General features: G+C 40.0%; 1 protein-coding gene across 1 annotated transcript in view; it reads left to right on the forward strand.

Annotated features, from left to right (window-relative positions):
• Positions 1-2,790: 2,790 nt before the first annotated feature.
• Positions 2,791-23,090, forward strand: part of LOC149467831 (epithelial sodium channel subunit alpha-like) — a 44,787-nt gene continuing 24,487 nt past the window's right edge. The window contains exons 1-4 of the mRNA XM_089671168.1: positions 2,791-3,287; positions 10,529-10,653; positions 12,136-12,299; positions 14,915-15,019. Of these exons, the coding sequence (XP_089527294.1) occupies positions 2,791-3,287; positions 10,529-10,653; positions 12,136-12,299; positions 14,915-15,019 (891 nt within the window). The remainder of the gene's footprint in view (positions 3,288-10,528; positions 10,654-12,135; positions 12,300-14,914; positions 15,020-23,090) is intronic.

Consider the following 23,090-nt stretch of genomic DNA (forward strand, 5'->3'; position numbering starts at 1 on the left):
TCTGCATGTCATACTGACTGACAGTATTATTTCTCTTCCCCAGCAGACTCCAAGGGCATTTAAATTAAAGGTACAGTGTTCTGCACTAATATAAAGGCTCTCTGAAGCCTAGAAACCCTTTTAATAAGTTAAATTCGCAGCGAATAAATTTGCATCGAATCGAATTTATTCCGCAAATTCGGCGAATCAGCCGAATCGAATTTTTTAATAATTCGCTCATCTCTAGTTGTGATGTCAAAGCCTCTCCCCTACGCGTCACGCCACCAGTCACGTGGCTTCATCAGGGGGAATGATCTTTACAGGTGGCACTATACACCAGTTCACCCGGCCCGTTTTATCCCATCTTATTTACCGAACTGTTTTCGGGGCTGCCAACAGGCTGGCACAATGGCTCACATTTGGTGGTCTTGCCCTAGGGTATGCAGACTCTGGGTCAGGGTTTATGCTCTCCTTTACACTATCTTTCATGCAGATATTAAACGCAACCCTTACGAAGCGCAATTGGCATTACATTTATTTACAGCCACCAAATTGACTATAGCGAAAGCATGGAAGACCCCTCTTCTCAGTTTTGAGGCGGTCAAACATCGGATGAACATTATAATGGTTAATGAGAAATTGACAGCCACACTTCTAAACCTGCATGCTAAGCCCTGTACTGTGATCCCCCAGGACTATTTTCCTTCCTCCTTATTTTCTTTTTCTGCTTTTCCTTTTAATTCAGTATCTGAGTTGATTTTTTTTTTTTTTTTTTGGGACCTTAGTTATCCTACATAATCACTAGATTTCCTATGGGACAAAAAGATTGGTGTATTAACACCTTCTTCTATATGGTTATACATGGCACTACATATGTTGTTTGAATCACAGGTTTTCACATGCTAATTAAAACTAAATTGTTTTGCATCCTTAACTTTTATATATTGGAACCATTTCTTTTATTTGCTTCTGTAACTCGCAGCATTTGCCTCGTTTCATGTTTTATTTGAGAAATTGCACGTTTCTTTACCCCGCACTGTAATTTCTAACTCTGGATTTGTTTGATGGAAATTATATTATCAATAAACACCATTGTAAAGGAATATTCTGATAAAAGAACAACACAGTTATTATTTACCTGTTTCATTGTCTGCATTGCTAATCTTCACTCCCTGCCACTGCCAAAGAATCTTCTGAATGTGGCAAACCTTCTGGCATATCAAATGCCTACTCTCCTGTACAGTTCTGTGGTTCCTTCTGAGGCCTTGTTCAAATAGACTTTCTTAAGTATATACCTGTGCAAAAAGTTGTGTTTGTCCACAAGTGATGCACACTCTCCCATGAATCCGCATGCAGACAGTCCCATTCATATCCATTGGGATGCAGTAGGTCCATAGATGCAGCTGCTGCTCCCAATTTGACATCTGTGCAGGGGCATGTCCCCAGGGCACACTGTCTGTGTTTGGCAACCCACACAGTTGTCAAATTGGGACCAGTGGCTCTGTCTGTGCAGCCGCTACATCTCAACAGACAGGCATAGGACTGCCTGCACATGGATGCATGGTTCTCTGTGAAACCCATGCGGGCAAACACATTCCTTTGTATGGATATGACTATGCATTAAGTACACCTATGTGAACGAGGGCTGATGGTCCCTACATCTATTGTGCTGTGTGAACGAGGCCTGATGGTCCCTACATTTATATATAATTTGCATGTGTTTTCTAAGCTATCTTTGGTAAACCACTAATTCCACTGCATGTGATGGAGATCAATAGAGAAAGACCTATTTATAACCAAAATCAGAAGAGCTAGTGTTATAACCATGGCTCCTCCATAGATGGACAAGTGAGTGTATCCACACAAGGACAGGAAATATGTTATTCGCAACATTAACAGCTGAATGTAAGGGGAAAATTAGACCCTCCAAAAACAGAAAATGGATATATGCACAACATCTAAGTCTGGTAAGCTCCAATATATTACATTTTTGTTTTAGGGTTTAGAAATGATTTAGATCCCACCCTGAACACCATGTGCATGGAAGTTGGACTTATGTTTTTAACATGTTTGTGTGGGTGTTCTGGCTTACGTTTGCTGCTCAAACACACATTGACAAATTATTTGGCTTTTATTTAGAATTGGTATTAATGTGTGCCTGTGTGTAACAAAGTGACTTCATTAAGGACATTATAATATACCTTCTTTCAAGGCAGGAATTGATGTGAATGGTTTTATATTATCTGCAAAGCAGAATAAGTTCCAATAACCATTTATGTATATGCCATTCTTCTTTTATCCTTTACTGACCGCTTTCTGACATGAGCGACATCTGCTACTGTTTACCAGTCATTGTTATTTGTGCCATTTTCTTTCATTCTTCAGTGTTTCATTTATTTACAAAGTCACTAAGAGCGCTCATTAATCATAATTGTTTGTTACGGTAATTTCATGCACCTGAAATTATGACGCTGAAACATCACTCTTAACTCTTTCTGAAGCAAGTAAATAGCTTGGTACTCCCTGTACTGGGACTGCTGAAGATTATTTAAAGCTGCTTTCTTTATTTTTAATTACCTGGCCTCTAATTAGCAGCAGGACATGATCTCCAGGGATGGACCATTTTAAATTAATTGGTTTATTTAAACCATGGACTTCCTGACTTCAGGACCAGTAAGCTCTTGGTACTGACAACTGAGTTTCTAAATCCGAATCAAGAGGTGACAACTTAGGACAACCGGCAACTTTTCCTTTGCTATTTCATCTGTAGGCTGATGATTTAATGTACTGGACATCTATAACTGTCCACACATGAGCTGGAAGCAGGGCACCTCTTTACGGTCAATTTGCAGCCGTACGCTACGTCATACCAGCGCTCATGGAGTGCCCAATATCATACATTCCCAGGACCGTTGGAGAAGTTGCTGTTGGACAACATTTGTGTTGCTGGTGCTAGGCTGTATGCTATGGCAATGCAGTCAGTTAACTGCTACCTACCTGCAATACCCAACACAAGAAAAAGTCACGCTTGTGAACAGCGCCAGACTCCCTTTTCCAGCTGTAACATTTTGCAATCTTAATCGTGCCAGAATGTCACAACTTAACTCTTCAAAGTATCAATATCTAAAGGAATATTTGACAGATCCATCACCAGACACATACGAAGAAGGGGTGCATGGTCTTGAAAATGAAAGAAACTTTGCTTTTGCTCTGTCTCAGCTAAGTACCGAGGATCAGTTCGAACTGGGACACCAACTACAGGACATGCTGATTTCCTGCGTTTTTCACAATGAGGTTTGTAATGAAAGGTCAGTGAAGCATTTACTGGATACTGATAGATATCATTGTATATTTATTAATAATGGCTCCCTAAATGCTGTGCAAATTACTCAGCAGTATAGATCCAACAGTTGTTAATGACAATTATGCCACGTTATAAGGGTTCATGCACACTGGCTTAAAAAAATGCTGCTCCTAGAGGAGTTTAGCGTTTTGCCTGGAGAAGCAACTAATGTTATCCTATGTGTCCATGCACATTAGGTACTTCAAAGGCATATTTTAAGCTCAGCCTTTAGAGGTAGAAAAAAAAGCCCTTCTATTTTGCATTTTTGAAAGCAGTTTTCTAGCATAAAAAAACCTAAACGCTCCAAAATGCTCCTTAATTCTCCTAAGTGCTAGTACATAAAAATGCTCAAAAGTAGCATTTTATTTTCTGCAAAGAGCACTGGCTTTTTTTTAAGCCAGCATGCATGGACCCTTATACAGTACGTATCTGCAAAGATTGTATTTCTTATTTTCCAACAGTCCGCTGACTTTCTATTATAATTTTGAAGCTAGAATAGTCTACATCAGGACTTCTCAACCTAAGTTCTATAGAATCCTAGAGTTCCTCCAGAGGTTGCTAGGGGTTCACTGATTAAGGAGCAATTTCTGCCTCTCAGATAATTCCCACTAAAACCATCGATCTTTTTAGCTTTATGTAAGGGGGAAATTCCTCCTAATTATCACAAGTGTAAGGAGCATTCTTCCCACTGACCATCAAACTAATGTATCCTGATTTGTAGATATAGTAATTTTTAGCAGAGATTCCCTGAGACCAGAAAGATGTACTATACTGCCAAAAGTATTGGGACGCCTGCCTTTACATGCACATGAACTTTAATGGCATCCCAGTCTTAGTCCCTAGGGTTCAATATTGAGTTGGCCCACCCTTTGCAGCTATAACAGCTTAAACTCTTCTGGGAAGGCTGTCCACAAGGTTTAGGAGTGTGTCTATGGGAATGTCCATTCTTCCAAAAGCACATTTGTTAGGTCAGGCACTGATGTCAGACAAGAAAGCCTGGCTTGAAGTCTCCGCTCTAATTCATCCCAAAGCTGTTCTGTCTGGTTGAGGTCAGGACTCATGTCTTTATGGACCTTGCTTTGTGCACTGGTTCTCAGTCATACTGGAACAGGAAGGGGCCATCCCCAAACTGTTCCCACAAAGTTGGGAGTATGAAATTGTCCAAAATGTCTTGGTATGTTGAGGCCTTAAGAGCTCCCTTCCCTGGAACTAAGGAGCCAAGCCCAATCCCTGAAAAACAAGCTCACACCATAATCCCCCCTCCACCGAACTTTACACTTGGAACAGCGCAGTCAGGCAAGTAACGTTCGCCAAACTCGGACACATCCCTCGGATTGCCAGACAGAGAAGCGTGATTCATCACTCCAGAGAACATTAGAAATTATTATTCTAGAGAACATGTCTCCACTGCTCTAGAGTCCAGTGGTGGCTTGCTTTACACCACTTCATCCAACGCTTTGCATTGCACTTGGTGATTGTAAGAAATCAAATTTATGATTCGGCACTTATATCGAGCAAGCTTGCAAAATATTTGGTTTTTATGATTGATCATAATTAATATTAATATGTTTAAATGGATGCCTTAAGCCAATAGTATTACAATTCTTCAATTATAGCTGAGACCGAAAGATATGGGTAAGTTAGGTGAGACCAGCTAAACCAACTGAAGACTATATTTAGGCATAGCTGGTTAAAAGTCTCTGGTAGTAAAATGTCAAAGGTATTAGAAGTGACTTACTATTACATTATGTATTTTAATAGTATCTGTGTGTTTTTAGTATACGTTTCTAATATTGATACATATATAGATTAGTGATTATACATTGATATGTTGTAAAGATATGTTCTTAAGTTATATTATTATTATCATATGAATAGCTAAAGTTACATCATCAGCTTACAGTATTATGTATATCAGCATCTGTACCTGTCCATCAAACATCACATATATAGATACTGCTTTGCTAAGCAGTAATAATTTCCATAAAAGGTATTAAGATCGCTAGGTATGACGCTTGTTCCTATATAAAAGGTCCATAAGGGACAGTTAGCACTCGCTAACACTGACACTCTTGCATACACATACTGTACATACATGTCTGAAAAGCTGCAACAGGTGCATGCTGCAAAATCGTCACTTCCGTCTATTTCCGACTTCTTCCCAAAAGACATGAGAAGGACAAGAAGAACATGGAGAACAGCACATGGCCAGGACAGCCATGACAAATAATGGTGACAAAGTCTTTAAACTTTTGCTTGATATTTCTACAGTAGTTTTATCTACATGGAACTGTTCATGATACGCTTTACATTGTTATTTTAAACCATTGTGTGATAGAATAAAATCACACTTCATTTTTTATTTCAATGGCTCTTTCATTCATAAATGCCTCAAGACACTAAAAGAAGTATTATATGTGTCTAAAATCCAACAGTGATGCAGCTACTTGGCCATGGAAACCCATTCCATGAAGCTCTCTACGTAGTGTTGTGCTAATCTGGAGGCCACATGAAGTTTGGAGGTCTTTAGCTGTTGACTCTGCAGACAGTTGCTAAGTTCTGCACACTGTGTGCTTCAGCATGTGCTGACCCCGCTCTGTCATTTTACATGGTCTACCACTTGAGTTGATGTTGTTCCCAGTTGCCACCACTTTGGTATAATACCATTAACAGTTGACCATGGAATATTTAGTAGCAAGGAAATTGCACAGATGGCAACCTATCACGGTACCATGCTTGAAGTCACTGAGCTCCTGAGAGTGACCCATTCTTTCACCAATGTTTGTAGAAGCAGTCTGCATGCCTAGGTACTTGATTTTATACAACTGTGGTTATGGAGGTGATTGGAACACCTGAAGCCAATGATTTGGAGGGATGTCCCAATACTTTGCACAATATAGTATATTTCAAGTGTTCCTCTGTGTTGAAAAGGTTGAGAAATGTTGGTCTACATAGCAAAATTAAAGTGTATGTAGAAGAAAAGCTTTAGATTTAGGTGAAGTGGGAAAGGCTAGACTTGTATTCAACTATTATTGCTGTCTTTGGAGACTGCTGGAGATTATTGTCACTGAAGCAAAAAGTGAGGGAAAAACCCAGTATTTTAGAATTGTCACCACAGCAATAAATGAGAGTAAATCATTCAGTAAGGACTTTTGTTCAGGTCCCAGCTGTCTGAGATGGGAACTCTGAACTCTGGGAATATTACCTCTAATTTTCCAATGCTTCTCCAGGACAGAGAATGAAGGGAAATTTCTCTTGTGTGACACACAGCAATAAAAATAACCAGATATGGTTTTAACCATTTTCTACCAGATCTGAAACTAAAGAAAATAATTGTTGTTACATTTAAAGCTGAATTCCAGGCAACAGTTGAAATGCATATACAGTATGTATTGTACACTATTTTAATTGCCGAAGAATTTTCCTCTAATCAGCCAGTCCTGTAATCCAAGCACTTCTGCCAGGCTGTGGACATCTCTACAGTTTGTATATAATTAAAACAATTCAGTCTGCTGAAGAACCTACCCTAACATATTGGTTGAAGAAGAAGCAGATGTACAATAATGACGGGATTACATTAGGCTAATTTGAAGTCAGACTTGTGCATTTATACTAGTTCTATGTAAAATGTATTTTAAATACTATTTTTCATATATTTGCCTGGAGTTCAGCTTTACAGATGAAGGAAGCAGGAAGGCTAGTTTAGGACAAATTTGAATCTATCTTGGCTCTACTTTGAATGTGAACTTTGAAATGCTTAGTTCTAAGCAGTAAGTGTTACAACAATGCCTTATAAACACTATTAGGGGAATTCAGTGAAGCTGTAATATCACTTTTCTGGCAGTATGGACCCATTAAAATACCCTGCACCAAATTCAGGCAGTTACTACTACTGTCACGTTTAGAATCTATCACTATGGCTGCAACAGCTTCTAAAAGATGACTAGTTTGCAGATAAGCACACTGGCGGTATTTAAGACCAAATAAAAGTTGGTGTACCGGAGGAGAGTATTGTGTGTTAACTACTTTGCTAATATATTTATTTATTACAGGTATTTACTGCATATAGCACTGGCAATTCATGCAGCGTTTTACATATATATTGTACATTCACATTAGTCCCTGCTTTCAGGGAGCTTGCGATCTAAGGTCCCCAACTCACATTCATGCATTCACATACTAGGGCCAACCTACCAGCATTTCTTTACAGTGTGGGAAGAAACCCACGCAGGCACATTAGAGGACATGCAAACTCCATGCAGGCATTGCCTTGGTTAGGCCTCAAACTGACAATGCCAGTTGAATATGTTTTACCTTTACTTCGTTGGTTGTTAGGATGCAGGCACACTGAACTGATTGTGGGCGGATCCTGATGGAGAGCTTTAAGAGACCAGTTTCCAATCAGGTCCACCTTGCCTGTGATTGACAGAGGATGGCAGTGGGCAGATTTCATAGCCACTATTCAGTCTAGTCTTTGTAATCTGCCCATTGCCATCCTTTGTCAATCACAGGCAAAGCAGACCTGATGAGGAACTAGTCTCGCAGAGTTCCCCATTAGACTCTGCCCACATGACAACTCAAATTCATGGCTGCTGAACTAGTTGGGTGGTCAGATCCTGATGGGGAAATCTGAGACTAGTTCCCCATCAGGTCTGCCTTGCCTGTGATTGAAAAACATAAAAACAAAATTGGGATCCACAGCAAAGAAATCATACAAATTATATAGCTGACTCACCCAAAAATAGGGGTGGTGTCCTCAGGACCAAAAAGACACATGACAACAAGCTGAATAAAGAGAGTAAAAGACCCACAAAAAGAAGTCCCAACAGAGATATTTTATTGAAAAATAACAGAATATAAAATATACAATTATCCCTCCACCTTACACAATTTAAAAACCAAATGACAATGTTGTCATAACATAAAAACACCCTCCCGGGCACAAAGGCATAATCACCACTCACACCAGTACAGGCACTAGAACAGGGATAGGACCATAGGGACCAAAAACCATATGGTTATGGTCAGTAGTGCTGGATCAATGGATAAATAATGTCATTTGCAATAGTAGTACAATAGAATTATGTGAAGATGCTGGCCCCTCAAGAGCTTTTATGACCAGAATCATCATGTATGTCAAAATAACTATCATTCTCCCTGATGAAGCCACGTGGCGTAACACGTAGGGGAGGGGCTTTGCTTTCACAACGCTCAATGGTTCCATACTGACACCAGCTGGTATATTTAGGATTTTCACCACTGCCAAAACTCAGGAGGATATATTTTTTGCACAAAGCGGTTTATATACAGATACCATGTGAGTGCACTGCCTTTTATTAATAAAATGTTATCTAAGGATAAAACACTATGATCTGATTATCCCTTTATACAAACCACCATGGGAAAGAAAACCTATTGATGAAATGAAGGGGATCCCATTCAGCAGGATACCATCCCATCCACATTTGGTCCAATTAAAGGGACACAAGCGTTATATGACCTCACTTAACAGTTTGGTCATATTTTTGAGGTGAGAGCACAACCGGTGGGGGTGCACGCAGTTTTAAGTTATTTCACACAAGAGGTGAATTAAGAAGCACTGAATTCATTCATTTCAAGTGAACACGTATTTCTGAAGAAGTGTATATGGACATTTTTTTATATGTATATGGACACTGTTTTTTGCAGCGGATAGTTTATTCTTTATTGCACTAATTGTCAATAGGAGCACGTATGTATATATAGGTGAATATATGATTTGATAATATTGTTAACAAGTGGAGCGCAGCACATTTTGGATATTTATGCCAGTGAACCCTATTGCCATAAAATATGGCCAATATTGGATATAGAGTGTTAACCATACAGATTGAAAATAATCAATAAACGTAAAATAAAAATGATTATTCAGTAACAAGATAAAGGAAACATAGGGATTAGGATTCTAGAAACACCTATAAACTCAATTCAGTGTTGAGTCCCTTGGATGCCAAGGACTCAAGTCTGAATATCCATTCATTCTCCTTCCACAGGAGGATCGTGTCAAAATCCTCCCTGCGGTTTGAGAGGTTCAGAGCATAAATTGACTTAACCTTAAAGCGGACCTCCACCCAAAAGGGGAAGTTCCACTTTAATGCTTTGTCCCCCGCTCCCCATTAAGGATTGGCACCTTTGGGGAGCGGGTACCCGAATTCAACAGGTACCCGCTCCCACTTCCGCTGCGATCACCTAGATACATTAACAAATTGAAGCCAAACTCCAGGTAACACTTTTTAGGCAGTTACAGCCAGGGGCGTATTTACCACAAGGCAAACAAGACATTTGCCTAGGGCAGCATTTTTCAGGGGGGCAGCACCACCCCCCCGGAAGAAGGGACACATGCGGCATGGGGACCAGGTGGGATTCGAGAGAGGTTGCGGGCTGCTTGATGGTGTATGGAGAGCCCAACTCTCGTACTCAGGGATGTCCGGAGCTGTAAAGGTGAGCTGGGGGGGGGGGGGTTGGGGTTGTGTGTTAGTGGAAGGGAAGAGGTGGGCAGAGGTGTTGTTGGTGAATGTCAGGCTCTCTCTGTCCTTCATATGTCCTTAGGATTTACTGTAACCATTGACCGCACTTTGATATTTCAGCTTTATTCCCACCTGATAGTGGAATCTGGTGTTATAGAACTTACATCTATATAATGGTTCTTCACATAAGCCAGTGTATCCAAGGGTGCATTCACACTTGCAAATGCACTCTGCCTGCAATTATATGTGAGAACCTCAGTGGGGGCTTCCAGTGATTAGCTGTGAGAGGCAGCACAATTGACAACAATGAGAGGCTGCTGGCTCCCACAGCTCATCGCACCCACTCACATGTAATCTCTCATGCAATGATCACATACTAGTGATCAGCCCTGACATTAGGGAGTCTCACATGTGATCTCTACATGATAGATTATATCCAGGTGGGCGCAATTAGCTGAGGGAGCCAGCAGCCTTTCATTGGTTTCAATGGGGCTACCTCTCCCACCTGATAGCTGGAATTCCCGCTAGAGTTGTTGCATATAATCAGACTTGGGAGCATCAAACATACTATCAGAAGAGATCTAAAGCAAATAAGAAATTTCAATTGGACCTGGAAAACCTCTTCAGTACAGCTCTGCAATGCATACATTCTTCCATTTGAACATTGTAAATTTGTTATATATTTCCTCTTGTGTTTTAGCTATTTCACTACTTTCTTGAACCCAAAGCTTGGAAACTGTTACACCTTCAATGGACCAAAACACCCGTCATCAAGGATTCAGCAAACAGATGTGTTAAATGCCACCAAAGCCGGCTTCAGTTATGGTGATTACAATATCAGTGTTCCTTTTACTAGCCCATAAGTGACCTGTGTTATAGCAGATCAATATTTGTTGGGAAGATTACTGTACAGTGTTGTGCGACAGTTTTGCTATCTTATCTCATTAGTGAGAAGGGCCACGAGTGCTGTGCTGATATGTGGAGGTGGGATGGTGTGCTGGGAGCTTCAGCTACACTGTTTGTCTTTCCTTCACTGAGAGAGTGACTGCAGTGCCTTTCCTGTCAGAAGGAGCAGGGGCCTTCATAATGCCTGGAGGCAGGATTGTGCTCTCTCCTCCCTACATTAGCAGCTTACTGTGGGAGGAAGATCTCAGTGAGGCATCGCTGCAGAGAGAGGGTGGCCTGCCCTTCTTTTCTCTCCTTGTCATGTGATATATTGCATGACCCTAAATGGGAAGAAGGAAATCTGCTTTCATTCCCCACAGGCGGCACTCATAGAAGAAGGTCTGAAGTGAGTACACAGGGGGAAGCCCTAGATCTCCCCTTTCCTACTCAGAATCTCCTAAGATTCCCTTACCCTGCTCCTCCCTTTGAGCCTTCCCCCCTCCTCCCTCAAAGATTCCTTTAGTTCCATACACCACACAGAGCCCACTTTCCACCTCCCCTTCTTCATTCCATTGACATGGATGACAAACCAGTCTTCCTCAGACTGACAGTACCGATGCAGAGGCATTTTTTCCCCATTGACACAATAACATTTTTTTCTTTTGGCAACACTACAAATGCAGAGATATTTTTCCTTCCAGTGACATTACTGACACAGGAACATTTTTCCTTGCAGTGACATCACTGATACAGGAATATTTTTCTTTCTAGTGACATCAACTACACAGGGACATTTTTCCTTCCAGTGACATCACCGATACAGGAATATTTTTCTTTCTAGTGACATCAACTACACAGGGACATTTTTCCTTCCAGTGACATCACCGACACAGGAACATTTTTTCTTCCAGTGACATTATTAAGGCCTTCGCTGCATATGTTTTTGTTTTTTGTCTTGACATACACTTTAAATCTATAGTTTGCATTAAAATAATACCTGCCAATCCTGCCAAGAAGGTCTTTGTACAAACACCTGCTTCTATAGGTTGCATCAGTATGTCCCTGCAATGGGACAAGTTCTGGTATGCAACAAAGGATAACAAAAGTGAAAAAAAGTATTTTATTAAAACAGACATGACAATTGTTTGTGTCTATACACAATGCATTAGCAATCAATGTAATTCCTTTGGGATTTACATCTATTTTAATGGCCCCGTATACCCTCTAGAGTCCAGATCTATAGACAGAAGAACTGCAATTCCAGTCAATGAGGGCAATGCTGTATTGCAGATGTTTTAGATCAGAAGCCCCTTAAGACCATTATTGTGAATATACTGGTAAATAAATACCTATGCTGCCAATACAAAATAAATACCTATGCTGCCAATACAATCATTTGTATATTACTTATTTCAATGACAGGTCTGACTATGGAGCTTTATATTGAGCAGAATGAATATATGAGAAGTGTCAGCACAGCAGCCGGATTGAGAGTGGTTCTGCATGGACAAGAGAAGATGCCATTCCCTGAAGATGAAGGAGTCAACATTCCTCCTGGGCAGGAGTCAGACATTGGAGTAGTGAAGGTATGAAGTTACTACTAAACAAATACAAGACAAAGAATGTTCCAAGGCTGATTGTACTAACTGGGTTTAAAGATGAACTCCAGGCAGATATAAAATATACAAATTAGTGCAACTTAGTGAGAAGTGGAAGGAAGCTACCCCCAGTGTTTTTCCATGTCTGAAGAGCAATAGGTGGCACATACAGCTCAGCCAAAGAACTGAATTGCTGTACGCACTTGTAGTTGTATAAACACCAATGATCATTTGATTTGGCATTTACCCACACATGCCGTACCTATGACATATTTCCCAAACAAAAAACTTTCATTTTTGGGAAATATGTCATAGGTACATGCATTGGCAGAAGACAATATTTTCTGAAAGGTTAGTTGATGCTTGGAATAGACTTCCAGCATGTGTAGTGAGTCAGTCAACAGTAAATGGTTTCAAACATACTGTAGATCTCTACTCAGAGAAAAAAGTAAAAAAAAAAAATACAAAACGTATAAACTAAAAAAAAAAAGAGGGCAGGCTTCATGGACATGGTACCGTCTGTCTGCAAGCAGTGATCCCTGTACTCACTTTGCCTCCTGAATCTCCTCCTCTCAGTACCTCTGTAGTTCAAAAGGCAGGCTCTGCAAAATGTGTGACACAGCAGTGACTACTCACAGGATATAGTGAATACATGCCACATAATTCTATGTAAATTTGTGGGAATTTTCACAAAGTAAGTTTACAAACTTCAAGATTATTCAGCTTAATAGGAGTAGGCTAGAAATAAGTGAGATTCAATGTGGAAATTAATATATTGATTTTAAATTTTAAGATACACTATAAGCTAAGGAACTGCAGACACCAAGTCCAGGCTTTACTATACCAAGCTCCTTCATTTTACAATGTAAATAAGATAAACTTAGGCAGCTGGACTAGTCATTGCTATCTGTAAAACATGTTGATTTTAAATATAGCCAGTCCTTGGTTCTGCCTTAGTCAGTGGCCTATGTGCTCTTAAGCTATAGTCTCATTTTGTGTGACTACAACTCTTTCTGCAAATAATGTGAGCTCCTGACATACATATGCCTTTTATTTCATGTTTAAAAAAATAGCTCACCCAACAGCAGGACTATGGCCATTTGCTGAAAAAAATAGCATATTAACAATCCCCTCTCCCCTTTCTTTTCCATTACAATCACCATTGGAATCCTTCCTATTCTCATCTGATATGAACCCAGAGTTTAGTAAATGAAGTAAATGTAGTCCAATGAATACAAATAATGTAGCAAAAAGTTTTCTGCCTTTTTTACTTGAGATGACATTCAGCTGGCCCAATCTGCCCTTCAACATCCCAGCTCTGCTGTACATTACCAGTTTTAGAGGCAATGTTTATGCTTTATCACTTGTGCTTTTATAACACTTCTTCAGTTAATGTTTAAAACCAACAAATGAATAAAATGGAATAAGGAAGCAAATGGAATGGAAAAGTCAGGTTTCTTCCTATCCATCCTGTCAACATTCTCTGTCCCCACCAGGCTACACCAAAAAAAGGTGCACTGTTCCACCCTTAGTACAAAGAGGGACAAAGAAAGGTGGTGTAATATCTCACTCAGTTCATCATGGCACCGTGAACAGGATAATGCTATTTATTACACTGACAGGCAATATGCTGCATGTAAATGCACCACCATCAAGATATGGGTACCATGCAACAGCTGAAATGGATGCCTCCACTTAATGACAATTGGTGGAGTGGTGAGAAAATGGGGCCTTTCAAACATTGCCAGTGCTTCCACTAGGCAAACTAGGTGGCCACCTATGGTGCACTGCCACCTAAGGGCGCCTGGGTGCAGCACAGGCTGGTACTCTCTGTATGTGTGATGCCACCACACCATGAATGATCCTTCAGCTGAGGGGAGGGGCAGCAGAGGGGAGGAAGAAAGGACAGAGGAAGATGAGGGTGTGTCAGGGGCTAGTGCAGCAGCTGAACTGCTTCTTCTTCCAGTTTTCCACTCAGACACAGTCCCTTACTGCAAGGCGGCTGGCAGTTGCTCATCACTGTGGAGTTCTAGCCCTTCTCTTCCCATTCATCAGCATAGGCGGAGCTGTGCCTGCAGGGGAAGGTAATGTCTGACTCTGATGTGAAATGTGTCAGTGAGTGATGACATCATCACGATGACCCTACAAGGGTCTCAACAGTCACAGTCCCTATATCACTGCCAGAACACATTAGGAAAAAGTTTGTCCATGTCTAGTAATAACGGTCATTGTACATAGTGCAGTTTAAAAATAGCATTTTCATTTTTGTATATGTGTGTTTCTATATACTTGGAACTTTGCATTGGTTCACATATGTGATCAAGGAGTTTTGGTCAAGTATACTCTCCCCTCCTTATATTAGATGTGTATGTCTGAAAATTAGCAATGAGAATGTTAAAGCAACAATGTCTATCAAATCGGTAACATGAATTTTCAAGCGTGTTGGAAATTTTTTTAAAGCATAATCATACTCGGTTTTACATTCAATTTATTCTAAATCTTTCATTAACCCTTTTATTACTCTTTACTTATCTATCCCAGTAAAAGACTGAACTTTGCAAGGATTTTCTGTAACAAAAAATAAAAGAATCTCTTCCTGACAGGTCCATGTCAAACGTTTGCAAGAGCCGTACAACAGTCGGTGCAGCAGTGGTGATAGCATAAGGAATTATTATGCAGATGCTTATAGAACTGACTACAGCCGAGAGGTAAGCCTTTGACTGTGAGAATCATCTGAATATATGAAAGTGCTTTTGCCCATTTTCTCCAGCATTTCATACAATTTGCTTTGCCTCTTGCTACTTCTCTGATTACAGCCACTTGATGGTTAAGCAAATCCTCTAGAAGAATATAATCATAATCCATTATGCTTATAATCATAAAATGGAAAACAAATACAGGGAAGAGATTTGTATACATAATGGAATAGATCATATTGGAGGGTCTAGCCTGGCTAGGATGCATAATACATAATAATAATACAAATGTACTTTTCTGTGATTCATTCTTTTTCTAAAGGATGGGGCAATGAGCTAATGTTACCGAAGATCACAACAATTTAATATATTTCAGATTACCGTTCTCTAATCCGTGATTGATTGCTATAGGTAATTATGACTTAAATACTACCATTGTTACATTGAAAAAACCCTGATTAGGTAAAACATTTGTTACGCTGTTTAAAGAAGAAACAGATCAAGTCACAGATCTGTTACATATTAAGCTTAGTAGTGCTGCAGCCCAGGAACCCAGAAGATCAAAATCACACCACCTCCCTAGAGTTGCGCAGTTGGGCCACATTTTTAGCATTCCCCCCAATCACCCCCCTTAAAGTGTTACTTAACCCAGGACCCTGCATTCACTCCATCTGGTCTCGCACAGTCCACAGAACATGAAAATGTTATTATTTTAGTAAATATAAACTACTAAATACTTTTTCTCATCAGCAGTTAGAGCAGTCTTGTGACTTCAGCAGAGCACTGGTTAAAGCTTGTAGGAGGAGTTTTCTTTCTACTCTAGGAGGATGTGAAACCCTTGACCCCCTGTCTGGACAGTGCTGATTGGCCCTTTGCTGATCACATGCACTCTCCCGAGAAAAAAAAACTCTAGCAATATACACCAAACTGAGCATGTGCATGAGACTGTGGATTCAGTCTGTATCAGGTGGTCATTTCAACAAGAGGAGGGGCAGAGAAGAAAGGATCAAACATCCTTTTTACACAATGCAGAAGATTAACCCCTTAGGTTCCACAGTGAGTATAGCAATCATGCTTTGCTGCATATACAGACTGATTTTACTGTTGTGGGTTTAGTAACACTTTAATGTGCATAGGCAGCAGATGGAGGTATTCACATGCCACGGTTCTGATGCTTTTCTATCATGGAAAAACATATGCCCCCACATACAGCAGATGTAACACATTCATGTGAATGGGGACACACTGCAAATTCTCTGCAAACTTGTATGATGCAAAGTTGCTGCACATTGGTGAGACATTCAGGGGTTTAAAAGAGGTGGTGAGGAGGTCAATGCCTCTTCACTGCCTGTCAAATGCCTCTGAAAAGGCATTGTATTAGTAAGACAGTAATTGTAAGCTTGTGTAGGTGAGAATTAGTAAGACAGACATAGTAAGTTTGTGCAAGTAAGTGAAATTAAGATAAAAATAGAATGTTTTTCTAAGTATTAGTAAGACAGAAATCGTAAGCTTGTGCAAGTAATAGTAAGAAAGAAATTAAAGTTTATGTAAGTAATAGTAATGTAAAAATAGTAAGTGTCTGCAAGTAAGTAATAGTAAGACAGAAATAGTAAGCTTGTGCAAGTAATAGTAAGAAAGAAATTAAAAGTTAAATAATAGTAAGATAAAAATAGTACGTGTCTGCAAGTAAGTAATAGTAAGACAGAAATAGTAAATCTGTGTACATAATAATAAGACAGTAATTTAAAGTTTGTATAAGTGAGTGTTAGTAAGACAGGAATAATAAGTTTATGCACGTAAGTAATATTATGACAGAAATAGAAAGTTTCTGTATTAATAAGACAGAAATAGAAAGTTTCCATAATTAATAGTAAGACAGGAATAGAATGTTTGTGTAAGTAATAGTAAGTTGAAATAAAAAAGGGAGTTTATTTGGTCTCATAGGAAAACCCTTCTTCAACTCCAACTCCTTCACCTCCCCAAGCGTCGTCGGGGAGCAAAGCAATGCAAAGCAGAGTGTTTACACAGCTCCTAGATTGTAAGCTCGAAAGAGCAGGGCCCTCGATCCCCTCATGTTTTGCATTGTATTGTATTGTTATTGTTCTGTCCCCCATTGTAATGTACAGCACTGAGCAAACTATTGGCGCTTTATAAATACTGTATATTAATAATAATAATAATAATAATAATAATAATAAAGCACAGCACACAGTAAAATACACACAGCACACAGTTAACCCTTTGATCGCCCCAGATGTTAACCCCTTCCTGCCCAGTGTCATTAGTACATTGTCAGTACTTTTTATTAGCAATGATCACTGTATTAGTGTCTCTGGGGATGTCAGTGGCAGTTAGTCAGTCTCCTCCCCCAGTGTCAGAATGCCCGCCACAGTCCCTCTAAAAGTCACTGATCGCCACCATTACTAGTATAAAAAAATAACTAAAAATTCCAGTATATATACCGCCATTTGTAGATGCTATAACTTTCACGTAAACCGATTTATTTACACGTATTGGGATTTTTTTTTTCACAAAGACATGTAGCCAGGGGCGGACTGACAACTCATGGGGCCCCCAGGCAATAGGGGATTATGGGGCCCCTGTGTCCTTGCCCAAACTCAAAAAAGCCTATGAAAAAGGTACCAGGGGCATCTCATGGGGCCCCCTACTGACCCCGGGCCCTCAGGCAGTGCCTGAGTTTCCAAATGGTCAGTCTGCCCCTGCATGTAGCAGAATACATTTTGGCCTAAATTTATGATGAAATTTTCTCTGGACATGTTTTATAGCAAAAAGTAAATTTTTTTTTTTTCAAAGTTGTCAGTCTTTTTCTGTTCATAGCACAAAAAAATAAAAAATGCACAGGTGATGAAATACCACCAAAAAAAAGATCCATTTGTGGGAAAAAAAGGACAAAAATTTAATTTGGGTGCAGCGTTGCATGACCGCGCAATTGTCAATTAAAATAATGCAGTGCCTCTTTGGTGGTTTTTTGGTCGTATTTAATCATCACTGGGTTTTTTTATTTTTTGCTAAACAAATGAAAAAAAAACAAAAATTTTGAAAAAATGTTTATAGTTTTCTTAGTTTGTTATAAAGCGAGCAGTCTGTGATGTCACCAGCGCAAGCTCCGTGTCATGCCGTGCATGCGTGGGAGTGACGTCATCACGGCTTAGGCGATCGCAGCGGAAGTGGGAGCGGGTACCTGTCAAATTTGGGTACCCACTCCCCCTCGCTCCCCAAAGCTGCCAAGCCTTAATGGGGAGCGGGAGACAATGCATTAAAGCGGAACTTCCCCTTTTGGGTGGAGCTCCACTTTAAGTAGGTTTTGCATTACCATACAAGTCTATGAGGTAAACATAAGCTGCAGGTCAAATGTACCCGTCAGTGAATTGTGTATGATCTCAGAAGTGACTCAAACTGAACTCAAACTGATGCCATCATCTCAGGCCCTAAGGAACATGTTTTGTATATTGAGAAGAATTGGGAACTCCAGAGCATTTGTGTCTATATGGGTTCTATATCTAATCATTCATCTTCCTATGAATAAAATATATGTTCTTTTAGTATATATTAATGAATCTTGCTATATTTATTGTATAAATTTGTGATCTACCGTTAAAAAGACAGTGTCACCTTGCCCATATACAACAAAGTGACAGCATGTTTGCAAAGGACATCCACCAATACCCTGATACTTAACTTTCCAGCATTTTTCAACAGTTCCTTGCTTCTCCACAGCTGGTGCTGAGGTCAACTGTATCGTTGACTTGGGGGATCGGTGACATAGCTCCTCAGTGACATAGCTCCTGACATAGCTCCTCCAGTCCAGTGAGAGGACTTAGGATAGTGATTGGCTGTTAGGCCTGAGCACCATCACAGGGGAGCAGGTCACATACTCCATAATCAGAAGTGCTGGGTATTTTTGCCAGCTGTAGAGGTGCAAGGAGCTTCAGTGAAGCACAGGTATGGTTAGTATAAGGAGGTTTAGGAGGCCCTTTGTAGACTCTTTGCCACTTTGCCCTGCATGTTCCAGGTAACTGTTTTTTCAATCACTTTCACCCCCTTCCTGCCCAGCTGTCAGTGGTATCACACTTTGAATGACAATTGCGCGGTCATGCAACACTGTACCCATATGAATTTTTTAGCATTTTTTTGAGACAGATAAAACTTTATTTTGGTGGTATTTATTCACCACTGGGATTTTTATTTTTTTTTGCTATATAAATGAAAAAGTCCCAACATCTTGAAAAAAAAGTATTTTTCTTATAACATTTTGCAAATAAATAATCTTTCTTCATACATCTTGGCCAAAATGTATTCAGCTATCTTTTTAGTTAAAAAAAAAATAACCCAAATTAGTTTATAACCAAAAATTATAATTTAAAAAAACATTTTTTACATGTTTATTTTATTTTTTTATATTATTATTTTTTAACATACTGTCACCCTAGCAGTACAGTGTCACCATAGTGACTCTTTACTACTTGTGGGGGGTGAGGAAGATTTTTTTTTTTTTTACATTGTTTGCTTTTACACCCATAAAGGCTGTAAAAGCAATAATTTCTCCTTCTCTCTGACTGCATTCTTGCAGCCATTGAGAAATACTGTGAGAGCTGTGATTGGTCACAGCTTGTCACATGATACAAGGCTGTTGTGAATAGCCTTGTACCATGTGACCTCTGTGATCATTCACAGATTTCACTAGTAGTAAGCAACGATGTCAGCAAGTGACATCTTGCTTACTACTATTCATGTGATCACTGATTGGCCAACCAGTGATCACATGACCGGGACCTCACACAGAGGTCCCGTACAGCGATCGGCATTCCCAGGCAGTGAATGCGGAGGCCGTTTATAAATGGTCACTCGGTCCTGCACTGCTCCCGCCCGGCCGTTTATATACATGGGTCGGACTGGAAGTGATTAAAGTAACTGTATTAATAGTTAGAAAGTGTAGAATTAAAATGAATTAAAATGAATGACCATATTCCTGATATTTGGGTGTCTTTGTTTTGATTTGTTTATTATAATACTAAAACTGAAATTAAATATAGGAGCAGCTATGGCTGGTTATCACATTTTTTCAGGTGGTAGAGAAATAATACAGACATCCATAAAAGCATTCCAAACTTAGTTTTAAGATTACATCACTGATTGGCTCTTCTGAGTGAACAGACATTATAATAAGTAATAGTCACTCAGTAAATTAAACTGAAAAAAAACATCTTATCTTACAAACCCTAGTAGTTTAGTTCTGAACATCTCTGGCCAGTTTTGCTTGACAGGGCAAAAAAACAATCTTTACAACCCACACCAGTCACTTAAATCAATTCCCTGGACCAAAATGCTACCACAGCTTCTAGAAATGTTCACTCTGGATACCTTGATTATCTCATGCATTAATTCCATTAAAAAAACACTTTCTAAACATGTTCTAAAATTGTCTGTTCTCCGTATGCACCTGACAATAACCCATGCCTTTTGTATAGACCTGGGCATAAATCATTACATTGACCTAAATATATTTAAACAGCTCTTATAGATTATATTTAAACTATTTACAGATTAAACAGCATACTTTGTTTTTCTATTTTATTTTAAATGTGCTTACCTTTAAACCCTCTACACATATCCTACTATGTCTTTTTGTGGTCAAAAGGTCAGCCCATATTCAAGATGTAGTGATTTATACTGAGACGATGATATACAGGTACCTACATCATTTATTTTTTATTTTTTAGTTTTATACATTTTGTAGTTATATTTTTTCGTGACTTTTACGTGATTGCTTCTTTTTTGTGTACCATTAACCACTTGCTGTCCAGGCCAATTTTCAGCTTTCAGTGCTGTGGCACTTTGAATGACTATTGCGCAGTCATGCAACACTGTACACATACTAAATTTGTATCATTTTTTTAGACATATAGAGCTTTCTTTTGGTGGTATTTAATCACCACTGGGTTTTTTATTTTTTGCTAAACAAATGAAAAAAGACCAAATATTTTGAAAAAAAATTTTTTTCTTAGTTTCTAAAGTTATAAAGTAAGCAGCAGCCTGTGATGTCACCAGCGCTTGCACTCTGAAGGAACGGTATACCTGTGTCATTCCTTCAGAGCTCCGTGCCATGCCCGGGGCTCCTGCATGCATGCACGTGAGTGATGTCATCACGGTTCGGCCAATCAAACAACCGGAGCCCATGAACTCCCTGTTAGGGGTGACAGGGCACCATTGGAGGGATTCATTCTAAAGGTAAGTTTGTCATAATGTGCTACTATGCAGTGCATACTAGCATATTATGGCCTAAACCTGTAGAGGGGATCCTTTTTTTTCTTTAGTAACTTTACTACCTCTTTATACACTGCCGCCCAAAACAGGAATGGTTTTACAGGTGGAGGCCACTGACAACTTTTTCCCTACTCATCTTCTCTGACTGTTTTTCACTAGTTTTGCATTTGGCTAGGATCAGTGTCACTACTGGTAATATGAGGCTATACGTGGACATTACAGAGGTTGCACAGTCAGTCCAACTCCTCCAGGATGGCACATCAATACGTACCACTGCCAGAAGGTTTGCTGTGTCTCCCAGCACAGTTTCATGAGCATGGAGGAAATTCCAGGAGACAGGCAGTTACTCTAGGAGAGCTGGACAGGGCCATAGAAGGTCCTTAACCCTTCAGCAGGACTGGTATCTGCTCCTTTGTGCAAGGAAGAACAGGATGAGCACTGCCAGAGCCCTACAAAATTACCTCCAGCAGGCCTCTGGTGTGAATGTCTGACCAAACAATCAGAAACAGACCTCATGAGGGTGGCCTGAGCGTCAAACGATCTCTAGTGGGCCCTGTGCTCACAGCCCGGCACCATAGAGCTTGATTGGCATTTGTCATTGAACACTAGAATTGGCAGGTCCACCACTGGCACCCTGTGCATTTCACAGATGAGAGCAGGTTCACCCTGAGCACATGTGACAGACGTGAAAGGGTCTGGAGAAGCCATGGAGAATGTTATGCTGCCTATAACATCGTTCAGCATCAACAAACGACTAGTTTAATGTCCTACAGACTTTAGAGTGGCCAAACTGTGGCAAATAACAGTAGAAAATGTTCTGGCTTCAGTAACAATGGCCCATCATTGGCGTCCGAGAGAGGAATAGTGCCCCATCATTGGCATCAGTGGGAGGAATAGTGCCCCATCATTGGCATCAGTGGGAGGAATAGTGCCCCATCATTGGTGTCTGAGTGAGGAATAGTGCCCCATCATTCGTGTCAGTGGGAGAAATAGTTCGCTATCATTGGTGTCAGTGGGAGGAATAGTGCCCCATCATTGGTGTCAGTGGGAGAAATAGTTCACCATCATTGGTGCCAGTGGGAGGAATAGTGCCCCATCATTGGTGTTAGTGGGAGGAATAGTGCCCCATCATTGGTGACAGTGGGAGGAATAGTTCGCCATCGTTGGTGCCACTGGGAGGAATAGTGCCCCATGGTTAGTGTCAGTGGGAGGTATAGTTCCCCATCATTGGCATTAAAGGTCTCTTTTACTCGCAAATAGCTAGTGCATGGGCTGAATAGAGAAGGGTGCCTATTAGGCAGCATGTGTGCCTTAAGTGAGTCCACATCTGTTGGTGTATGAGCCCCACCCAACCATACTTCTCCAACTATGACCCAACCTAAATCTAAACTTTGAGCATAAGGAGCATTATGAACCCGTTAATCTGCTCACGCACCTTCTGCACATTGAGAACATCTCTCCCTAGCAAGAGGAGTATTTGGGCATTAGAATCAATTGCAGAATCTTATCTGTTAAGGATTTCATATGAGGGAAATGTTGTGTAATCGCAGGGGTTGGTATTTCTGACCTGTCATCGGGCATCATGTCACACTCAATGGGAGAGGGAAGTTTTATGTGTGTTTTCTCCTAAATAGACTGAACAGTGAAATTAGATGCCCTACGCCCTGTTTTTAGCATAGAAGCTGAGCATATTTTTAGTGTGTAAGAAAACTTTTCATTATTAAACACATTAAAGAACTCTGACTTGGCTAATGAGCGATTACTTTGATCATCTAACACTGCATATATTTTCACAGAA

The sequence above is a fragment of the Staurois parvus genome, unplaced genomic scaffold (genome assembly GCF_062004578.1).
Source record: "Staurois parvus isolate SC_StPar_1 unplaced genomic scaffold, SC_StPar_1.0 ptg000099l, whole genome shotgun sequence".
In the NCBI taxonomy this organism is placed as follows: Eukaryota; Metazoa; Chordata; class Amphibia; order Anura; family Ranidae; genus Staurois; species Staurois parvus.